This window comes from Antrostomus carolinensis, unplaced genomic scaffold, assembly GCF_000700745.2.
Source record: "Antrostomus carolinensis isolate BGI_N321 unplaced genomic scaffold, ASM70074v2 scaffold14088, whole genome shotgun sequence".
Taxonomy (NCBI): domain Eukaryota; kingdom Metazoa; phylum Chordata; class Aves; order Caprimulgiformes; family Caprimulgidae; genus Antrostomus; species Antrostomus carolinensis.
In genome coordinates this window covers 12,553-23,710 of record NW_010332365.1, presented here as the reverse complement: position 1 = coordinate 23,710, position 11,158 = coordinate 12,553, and the positions used below count along the sequence as shown (strand labels likewise).

At 50.2% G+C, this 11,158-nt stretch overlaps 1 protein-coding gene across 1 annotated transcript in view; it reads right to left on the bottom strand.

The window, feature by feature from the left end:
• Positions 1-681: 681 nt before the first annotated feature.
• The window catches only part of LOC104529243 (lymphoid enhancer-binding factor 1), a gene marked incomplete at both ends in the record, with an annotated part of 15,745 nt that continues 5,268 nt past the window's right edge, over positions 682-11,158 (bottom strand). The window contains 6 exons of the mRNA XM_029086358.1: positions 682-754; positions 3,278-3,326; positions 6,182-6,289; positions 6,686-6,848; positions 7,216-7,326; positions 9,128-9,214. Of these exons, the coding sequence (XP_028942191.1) occupies positions 682-754; positions 3,278-3,326; positions 6,182-6,289; positions 6,686-6,848; positions 7,216-7,326; positions 9,128-9,214 (591 nt within the window). The remainder of the gene's footprint in view (positions 755-3,277; positions 3,327-6,181; positions 6,290-6,685; positions 6,849-7,215; positions 7,327-9,127; positions 9,215-11,158) is intronic.

Sequence of the window (11,158 nt, the reverse complement as noted above, 5' to 3'; positions counted from 1 at the left end):
AACATGCTGTGAAGACCTCTGTCCAGGCTGGAGCCTCTCCATGCTTTGGTGCTCAGGTCCAGAAGCCCCCCAGGAGTTTTTTCTGCCTGTCTGTGTTTGCAGACCCCCTGAGCCAGGTAGTGCTTAGTTCCTGCCCTAAACTTTGCTATCACCCGGCCATGTCCCTTCCCTAGAAGCCCAAGGCACAGGACACTCGCTCTTGCTGCTTCAGGCTCCCCCACCTCGTGGTGGCTACTGCAACCAGGGCCAAGAAGAGGGATATCTTGAAACACATGGTCCCCTCCAGGATAAATAGGAAAAAGAAACCTGTGAACTACTCACTGCTGGCCCTTGGCTGCTCTTTATGCAACAGGAAATCTTTAATGGGGGGAAAAAAACCCCACATCAGGGTCACAGAGGTCTCCACTCTGAAAATAAGCTTTTCACACCAAGGAAGTCCATCATCCAAGGAACACTTACAGCATGACACCAACATTACCCCACTGGGGTAAAAAAAAACCAACCCAGGGTGCAGACTGACCCTTGCAGCTCAGACAACAACTCCTGATGACACCCAGAGAAAACCCCATCCCCGCGTGGCCGGAGCAGCCCCCGTGGCGCTGGGATGGCTGCAGGAGGATGCAGGGAGCCAAACCCGCTTGCCCAGGAGGAACCCAGCAGCGAGGAGATGCTGATACACACCTGCACGGGCCGCACCAGTCCGTTTGTTGGTTGAGGCCAAAGCGAGCTCTGCATTTCTTAGGAGAGGCAGGATCTGAAGACAGAAGCATGCGGGGCAGAGAATGGGCAAGGCAGAGGCACAAAGAGGAAGAGGAGGAGGAGGAGGAGGAGGAGGAGGAAGAAAAGAGGCAACATCATTTTAGCCACTTGAACACACGACTAACAGACTACAGTCCAATTTTTTCTTATTTTTTCTTTTTTTTTTGTGTGTTTTTCTGCAACGATGCCAGCACCACCTCTCCTGGAAAAAAAGTGATCATTAGGCAAATATCAGTGATCACCACTGGCAGCTGGAGAAGAAGGAGGTTGGAAAAACAACCTCAGCTCTGGGAAATACGGGCAATTATGAAGAAATTCATAAATCTTTGAATTTCTTAATAAATCTTTGAATTCTTAATTTAAATCTTTGAATTTCTTTCTTAATTTCTTAAATTTTCTTAAGAAAAAACCTGCCAAATCCCAGAGGTGCTGCCTGCCTCCTTGTGTCTGCATCCTTACCTGCTCCCTGCCTCCAAGTGTCTGCATCCTTACCTGCTCCCTGCCTTTCCAGCAGCGACTAAACTGGGCTGCCAGTGAGCTCAGATGGAAAAGAAGAGGAGGAAAGGTTGCAGAAGCAGGCTGGAAGCAGAGTTAGCACCACCGAGACCCAGGCCCAGGTTATTCTACTCTGTCCCCCACCATTCCCCTCCCAGTTTCACTGGGAAAACTCTTCTCTGTGGCCTTTACTAAAATATTGCTGTTTTTCTGGATAATTAGGGTGAAGCTCTGTTTGCTTTCATGGGTTTTTTTTTTCTGGAGGGTTATAAATGGGATTTGAACAGCACATTTCTGCACTGGATTCACGCTCCCTCTTTCAGCCACCACTGCTGTCTCCTGTGGTGTAGGACCAGCAGTTGGTTTTTCACTCCACAATGGTTGCAAATATTGTTTTGGTATCACACAGACAAGATATATATATATATGTCTTCTAAATGTATATGTAAATATACATATTCTACATCTCAGACTGAAAGCTTGTATTCCCTGTATCAATCTAGGCACTGAACCAGATCAACAGCATTAACTAAACTGAAACTATCACTGGGACACGTGCATGGAATTGCTTTTTATAGACAACTCCAACAGGTCATCCAACGGCCATTCATTAAATTAATGAGATCATCTGAACTTTATAAATTAATCCAGGCTGTGGGAGCTGGTGGCACGGATGTATAATCCATGGCAATAACACCAGAGCTGGACTCCAATGTCCCAGGTGATGACTGAACCACCCAGATGCAGCCAGCTGTGCACCTTGGTGTCCCCAACGCAGGTGTGACAGGTCTTTGCATGGTGCAAGGGCAGGAAAGCAACAGGCTGACCTGGCACCCTCCCCAGGGAGCATTTCTGGAGGGACTAAGAACTAGTGTTTCTCTTAGAAAACCAAAGCCTATCATCATCTGACTGATTTAATTTCATCTAAAATTAAATAAGAGCAATGAGCTGTAACAAACTGATACACTGCAGATGGGGAAAGCTCTTTGGACATCTATAGGCAACTCCAGGATGGACATACTGGAATAAACAGGCTGTCTAACTTCACGTAGATGTGATGCCATGGTGGGGCAAGGACAGTCTCTCAGTGTTTTATAATGAATATTTAATGGAACAGGTATTATTAATTCCTGATATGGCAGCAATGCTTCAGGAACCATAGAATCATAGAATGGTTTGGGTTGGAAGGGACCTTAAAGCTCATCCAGTCCCAACCCCCCTGCCAGCAGCAGGGACACCTTCCACTAGACCAGGTTGCTCAAAGCCTCATCCAACCTGGCCTTGAACACCTCCAGGGAGGAGCAGCCACAGCTTCTCTGGCCAACCTGGGACACTGTCTGACCACCCTCACAGTGAAGAATTTCTTCCTAATATCTCATCTAAACCTCCCCTCTTTCAGCTTAAACCCATTTCCCCTTGTTTTGTCATTAACTGCCCTTATGAAACATCCTTCCTTGGACGGTGGGAAAGCGTGTGACCAGCTGAAATCTGTCAAACAGGTCTTTTCTAATCAACCCTGTGGTGCAGGGAGGCAGCTGATACTGGTTTTTAGTATGACTTGACTTGAACTCTGGGTTACTTGAAATTCAAACCAAATTTGGGGTATTCCCGTGGGTGATCTTTGATCCTATCGCTGCATTTAGTCCCACACACCGTATTGATGCACTTGAGAGGAGTTTTCTTTCATGAATGGTATATCTGTAGGGTTGATGGGGACATTTCCTCTTGATGTTTTGAATAGATTAAATTTCGTGAGAGTTTATTATGAAGTTATGCATTTGCCAAAATCTCTTCAGTTTTCACGCACTCCCCATGCTCTAACTCAAACACGTCTGTGAAAAAGTCACAGTAATGTTAATTTACTGCATCTTAAAAAAAAAAAAGAAGTGTATTTCTTTAGATAAGCTCAGGAAAATAAAAGAAAACACATTTAAAACATGAGAACTGCTTTGGGTTATTCCCTCTGAGCAGAAACGAAGGGACATGCGCCGCGGCGCACGCACAGCCGCAGCCCCCCATTTACCTGAGTTGGAGTCTTGCTGCTTTTCCCGTGTTCGTCTCTTCTTTTTCCCCTAGAAAATCAAAGGAAAGGCTGTTAGTTTGTGCTCCCAGGAGAGCCAGGGTGCTGTGCAGGGTGCTGAGGGCTGGACTGGGCCATCAGGGAGAGCTGCTGCTGCTCAGGTGAGCAGCTACATCCTCAGTGCTGCTGGCTCTGCCTGTTCCAGGGGCACAAATTTCCTCTGGGCATGTACATGGAATAACCCCTCATTTCCAGTAACCCCAGATCCAGCAGCACTGGCATTTTCTCTCATCCCCAAACCACCCTGCATGAAATCCTTGTGTACAGAGAAATAGCAACAGAAACTCATCCCTGCTACCCACGTCCCTGCTACCACCCCCTGCATCTGCTGCATCTTCATCCCAACACGCTGCTCCCCTGCTCCCTTTTTTTTATCACTCCACGCTACAAATGGGTCCGAGATCCCCATTTCCACTGCAGGCTGCCTAAGAAGGTGCAGGAAAAAAATGTTAATGGATGCAAAACCAGCTCTAATAAAGCCTGTGCCAGTGCCAGTGCCTGTGCTAGTGCCTGTGCCAGTGCCTGCACTGCTCAGCACCTCTGCCAAGCCCTGCCAGTCCTCCTCAGCCCACCCTGCTGCATGGCAATCCCACCCATTATTGCTTTAATTAATTAATTGGTAATTTAATTACTAGATTTAACTAGATGAATAGAATTAAACGAGTTTAACTGCACGATCAACAGCTGATCATCCTGGCCTGTTCTTATTCCTCCCCCTTCTTTATGTGTCTAAGAAACACTTGGCTCATTTTAGCACCTTCTCTATTTCCAATGCGTGCTTTCAGGCGGTGCCTTGTACCTGAACAGAAATCGCTCCCGAAGGTGTTACCAGGAGGAGCATCCCCGATTTCAAATGGGAAAGAAAGTTTTAGGAAATCCCCAGAAACTCATTTTTTAAATAATATTTACTTATTTCAGTGCTTTTTCTTCTGTTTTCTTCCCTCACTAACAAGAAAACTCAATTTTCTCCCCCCCCCCAAACTGCCTCTCTTGATTCACAACTCCCCTCATCTCCTAATGAGCTTATTAATGAGGGCACAGCGGCGCAGGAGCAAATCTGGGCTGTTGGAGCAGGCAGCTCACAGGGCTGCCTTTGACCCGTGACTTTTTATATGACTTCTTGTGGTTTGAGTGAAGGTGGAAAGCTCTGAGCTGCGGTAAGCTTTTTCTTCAGTGTGGGAGCAACTGTATTTCCTGCCTGATATCCGCATCATGTTTTGCAGAAGTGACCTACATTCCTCCTCCTCCTCCTCTCTGCTCAAGCTCTGGTGAGAAAAGCATCTCTTCCAACGACCACAAGACCTGAAGCAGCTGCTTGTTGGTGATGAGAGAGCCAACGTTGTGCCTTGGGAACCCACCATCCACTCCACCTTCTGGAGCAAGGAACCAGCCCTTGCCAAGATGAAGGATGCTACAGGATCGAGATTTGGTCTTGGTGCTTGGTCGTGGAAGAAGATGGTGCTTTGCTCTGCAGATGCTGATGTTCTCCAGATGTGTGCCCACTGATGCTGCCACCCTCTGTGAGCCACCCTTGGAGAAACCAGGGCAGCACCAGCATCCAGCACTGATCCTGCAAAGCTGCATATGGATGCTGAGCTCCTGATCTGTGCTTCCAGGGAGGCAGGGAAACGTGGGCTGGGGGCTTCCCATAACCTCTCCTTTTTCTGCATCAACTCTGCCCTGTTTTTTTCTGTTTTGGGATGTTTTTGGTCTATTTAAGGGTGGTTTCTCACTCTTGGTGGAGTCTGGGCTTTCTGGAAGGGTGAGGGTGAGCTGGATGGGTGCTCGTTGTGCTCACAGGGGTAAAAAAGCAGCTGTGAGGGAAATGAGGGAGCCTTAGATCAAAGGGCAGAGCTCTCCAGTGGACAGACCAACATCTGAAGACTTACATGTGCTTTGCTTCAGGTCTCTAACGAGCTCGTTAGGCATGTAAGATCGAAACAGTTGAGAAAGCCACTAGAAAAGACCCGAAGTGTCTCCCGTGCTTTGGGGGCACCACTACACCTATGCAACCTCCTTGAGCACAGTGCTGCTGAAGTGATTAATAGAGCTAAGAAGAAATGTATATTTTTTTTTTTAAGAGTAACCTTTAAATGTTCCACAGAGCAGCCCAGAGGCTTCCCAAGTGCTGGCTCCACCACCACGAGCTGTGAAGCAGCTTTGTCCCTCTGGCCAGCCCAGGAGCTGCTGCTACTTCTCCTCGCCGGTCAGTGTGGCCAGTCCACTGCAGCCCCCTCCAAAAAAAGCCACTCTTTAAAATAAGTCAAGTTGGTTCTCTATAAAAACCAAACAGTTTTTAATCTGCTCACTCCTTGGGGATCAGTTTGGCATCAATTGCTGTGGCAGCACACCTCACTGCAGCCAAAACTGGGGATCACAGGATCATGGAATGGTTTGGGTTGGAAGGGACCTTAAAGATCACCCAGTTCCAACCCCCCTGCCATCAGCAGGGACACCTTCCACTAGACCAGGTTGTTCAAAGCCTCATCCAACCTGGCCTTCAACACTTCCAGGGAGGAGCAGCCACAGCTTCTCTGGGCAACCTGGGACACTGTCTCACCACCCTCACACCAAAGAATTTCTTCCTCATATCTCATCTCCATCTCCCCTCTGCCAGTTTAAAGCCATCACCCCTGTAATTGTCATGCTACAGATAAGCAGTGAGCCAAGAGGATGTTCAAAATACTCCTGAAATGTGAATTTCTAGAGATACCACACTGTCAGGAATGGCATTAGCAGGGACAGGCGGGATGTTTGGCAAACACCAGTTGTCAGCCCCACCACGGGGTTGTTTCTGGCCATGCCATGGGGAGGGGGTTTGAGCCGCGGAGCCGCTGAGCCACTCACGTAGTTGTCTCGGGCAGACCAGCCAGGGTAGAGCTGCATGTGGAGCTGCCGTTCCTTGCGAGCCAGTTCGTAGTACTTGGCCTGCTCCTCCCGGGACAGCGCGTGCCACTGTAAGGACAAGTGTGGTGGTGAGACATGTCCCCACTGTCCCCTCCCAGCCCATCCCACCACAGCCACTCCACTCTGGGGCACATCCATGGAACTATAGAACCATAGAACCACAGACTGGTTTGGGTGGGAAGGGACCTTTCAAGGTCATCTAGTCCAACCCCCCTGCAGTGACAAGGACATCTTCACCCAGATTGGGTTGCTCAGAGCCCTGTCCAACCTGACCTTGAATATTTCCAAGGATGGGGCTTCTACCACCTCTCTGGACAACCAACTCTGTTTAAGGGATAAGAGCACCCAGGTTTGAAAGCAGATGCTTGTTACGTGCTTAAGAGCAGCTGTGAGGGACAGGGATGCTGCATGGGGATGATGGTGCTGAGCCCCAGGTGCTCTTACCCTCCTTCCCAAGATCTGGTTGATGGCAGCGCTCTCCTTCAGGGTGCATTCGGCAATGACTTTTGCCCGCATTTCTTTCATATACAACATGAAAGCATTCAAGGGCTTCTTGATAGTGGGCTTCTTGGCTTCCTTCTCTCTCTTTGGTTCTGGTTGAGGTTTCCTTGGTGAGAGCAAAAAAGGAGCTGTCAGTATCAGAGCCACCCTCCAGCCCAGCCGCCTGGTGACACCAAGCTCAGCAGAAGACTCCACACCAAACCCCACCTGACAGCATGAGTGAGTGGGGGGCCTGAGATCTGCACCTTGGACATGGGCTGTTGCCTGATGCAGGCAGAGCTTGGTGTTCATCCATCCTACCTGCCATGCAACCACTAACAGTGATGATAAATGACCAGGGCATGAAGGTGCTAATGCTACTGAACCCCAGAATGGCTTCGACTGGAAAAGCCCTTTAAGCTCATGGAGTCCAATCATGAACCCAACACTGACAAGTCCTTGACTAACCCATGTCCCTACATCTTCCAACTCACATGTTTCGGTCATAGTGCTCCATCTCTTGCTTGCCGGAGTGGGGCACGATGGCGGGGTGCGGGATGCCGGTGGTGTGCATGCCAGAGCCCAGCATCAGCGGGTGAGTGAACCTGCAACAGAGAGAGGATGAGCCACACTGGGAGGGCTGTGCTGGGGATGCTGGGGATGCTGGGGCAGCCGGAGCGGCGTGGCTCACGAGACGACACTGTGACGTGGCAGAAGCAGACGGTAAGCAGAGGACATGGAAAGCAAACCACCCCTGGATCACCCTGGCCACACTGGCTGGCTGAGCCATGGGCATGTGGGTGGCAAGGGTCTGGGTGCTGCTGTGAGGAAACCAGCCTGCAGTGGGAACCAGCCCGACTGAGATCAAGGGTGCTTTCAACCAGCGGTTTCACCTCCTCAGATCTCTGTTGTTGCAATATGTCATTAACGCTGCGGAAAGGAACAACAAACTCAACGCAGGGTTGGGATGGGAGAGGTTTGGACCACCCCACACCTTTCCTTTAACAGAAATAGCTGAAGTCTGAACATGAACCAAACTGCAACTCTAGGAGGTGCACCTTGCCTAAGCAACGCTCTCCACCAACGCGGGACTGAGATCACGAGAGGTCTCGCTATCTTTCAGGCTTCCTTAGCTCTCTCTCCAGTTTTAAGGGGTAAAGCCAGCCCAGTCAGCTTTGCCAAGCTCCTTGCCACTTTATGACTGCAGCTTGAGATGGCAGAATTGCCCATGGGAGATGAACTATTCATTAGATATGCTGGCACGAAAAGAAAAGGTGTTTAATTGAATCCACCAGCACAGTCTGATCCTTATCTGACCAGGTGTACTTTCTCGGCTGCAGCAGCGCTGCAAAATCCACCCCAAAAATCCTGTGAGTGGGAGCTGCTGTGTTGGGCTCAGGGAGGCTGCTGGGTCTCCGTAGGGAACCGTTACCTCCTCTCTTGCCTTCAAGGCTGGGCACAGTGATGCCTTGGTGAGCAAGGAGGGCTGGTAGAGTTCCCTCACCTCTGCTGCAAGGCTCAAGGGTTTGCACGGATCCAGGCTTGCACAGATCAATGGTTGTGTGGACCAAGCTTGTTGCACGGATGGAGGTTCTTACATGGCTCAGGGCTTGCATGGTTTTCCTGTGGGAAACCTCTGCTAACGGCTCTTTGGGACAACATGAAGCAGAAGCGAAAGCTGGGGCGTGAGCACACGCAGCGTGCACAGGCATCCCCACAGCACTGCCGTCCTCGCCGGAGCCACGGGGGCTTTGCCCACCAGCACACCCAGAGGGGATGGGCTCCATGATTTCCAGCCACAGGGGATGGATTTTGGTCACCAGGACATCACTGGGGTCTGTGTGTATTTGCAGAAGGCAAAATTTGGTCCTGGCTGACCATAAACTTGGCAGTAGGAATGGTCTGGGGCTGTGCTACATGGCTCAACTCACTCGGTATTTCACAGAATCCCAGAATGGTGGGGTTGGAAGGGACCTCTGGAGATCATCCAGTCCAACCCCCCTGCCAAAGCAGGTCCAACTCGAGCAGGTTGCACAGGAACATGTCCAGGCAGGTTTAGAACATCTCCAGAGATGGAGACTCCACTATTATACTAGGAGCAAAATCCTGAGCAATGGATGTCACCCCCTTTTCCCCATGCTGAGCTGCAGGCAGGGGTTTCTGGCTTTGTTTTAACTCCTGCTAATTAAAACCCAATCATTGTGCATCCTCCCAGGATGCTCCATATTCCCCTGAGCACATTTCAGACCAGACACTGCCTAAAGCACCTTCTCTTCCCACGACTGCCCCGGGGAGGGTGTGTGACCATCCTTGGGTGGCCGTAGTCTACTGCAAGCTCCTGCTGCACAAACTGCAAGCTGTGAGACCAGCCGAGCTGCTGCCCTGTCTCACACAGCTCATACTCACCTGGAGAAAGAAGCCCCAGCAGAAAGCGCTGACGAATATGGCTGTCTAAATCCACATGACGGGAGCGGATAGACAGACTGGCTCTGCCTGGGATCGGGAAGAAAGAGTCTATAAAGTATCCACAGCTACGTGGTGTTTCCTAAAGATACCCTCTGCTAAGGGGACTCAGAGATGTCCTGGGAGCTCTGCTTGGTGGGATGCTCAGGGTGTCCCCTGGGCTCAAGGGACAATGTGAGACCTGGACTTTATTTTGGTGGAAGCTCCCTGGAAAGGTTGGATCCAACTCTGACCCCTCCCTCCATCCCCAGAACTGAGTAACACTGCAGCTGTGAGTTTATCCTGTTCATGCAGAGGTGTGCTGAAAAATGAGGAGATGTTGCTATTGCACAAAAGAAGTGGCTTAAAAAAAGCAGAGTTTGATAAAAAAAAATGAAAGCCTGGTCAGAGCATCTCTCTGTGCAGTGCACAAGAGGTTGTGCAGTTGTGGGATGCACTGGGAGGATGCCCAAGCACAGGAACATCCTGGTGTTTATAGAGAAAGCATCTAGTCTGCCTTGTACACACTTCAGAAATGCTCTGGTTTCCCCAGCACATCCCTAAAAGGATGCCTGTCATTTTTAAACAAGCTAAAAGCTCAGTCCTAAATGTTTTTTGAAAAGTAGTTTCATACTGGAGACTGGGCATGTGCCAGACCTGGAGCTGGAAATTATTTTTGAGATAATAATAAAATAACTATGCAGGAAGTTCCTTGTTGTTCCCAGCAAGGGAAACCCCCTTGGTTTTCATATGGAGATAGCTCAGAAATACCTTGGCTTGTCCCACAAACCTGCCAAAAGATGCTCCCAAGCCTAAAACCGTGCAAGATGCCCGAGGAGGACATGACAGGGTGCTTAAACCCGTGCAGATGCTCATGCTCCTCCTGCCAGGCTGCACAGAGCTGTGCCTAAGACCAGCACCACCTATTTTCAGCTCTATAATAAGCCAAAAAATTCCCATTATCATTAAGCACGTTGCTCTGCAAAGGACCAAGCTCCTGGATGCCAGGGATTTTTCAGGGCTAAAGACACTTTGTGCCCTGAAGAAGAATAACACCAGCTCTGCAGCAATCAGTCCCTCGAGCTGTGCTGGGGAGGAAGGTTTGTGTTTCTGCAGCTCCAGGAGCTGCTGTGTCTTGGCTTGACCGAAATCTGCAGGATCTGTCTGTAGGAAAGGCAGGCGAGGCGGCGGGGCTCTGTTTATACCCTGCCAGGCAGAAGCCCTCTCCCACCCTTTAGATGTTGGCGGGTATAAACACACCAACAAACAGCCAAGTGCTACTGAAACAACCTTTGAAGTTGAAGGCGGCTGCCCCAGGGCCGAGAAAACACTCGGAGCTAATCCAGAAGCGACACACGTTACTGCAGAGGCTGAGATATTGGGATAGAAAAGGAGTCGGGCACTCGCGGCTTCATCCGAAGTGATTCTGACGTGTAAATTAATGCCATTGCAAAATCAATCCCCGACGGTGGGGAATGCACGATTACAGCCCGTGTCAACTGCTGAAGGGAAGGTGGTTTGGAAAAAAAAAGACGTGGGATGGTCGTGGAAGGGCTGCTGGTGAGAGACATGGTTCACAAGCTGCTGGGCTGATGTTTGCTGCCAGGCTCCCGTGAGCAAAACTCACTCAACTGGACTCTCGGAGGCTTTTATCCCACTGTCATCCCAGCTAATTACAGAGAGAGTGATTGCAGCTCCTCCTCCTGAAGCACTCGGCAAGAACAAAGCTCATTTCTGCCCAGCTCCTGCCTGCCAGCTCATGGAGGAAAAGCTTTTTCCTGCACGTGGCTGCCCCAGCTCGGCAGCACCAATGTGAACATCCTCGGCATGAGCATCCCTGGCACGAGCATCCCCAATGTGAACATCCTCGGCATGAGCATCCCTGCATGAGCATCCCCGGCACGAGCATCCCCGGCATGTGGTCCCTGCCACCCCCCTGCATGGAGGTCAACACCACCACAAACCTGCTGGGCTTCAACACTTCTGCACCCACCC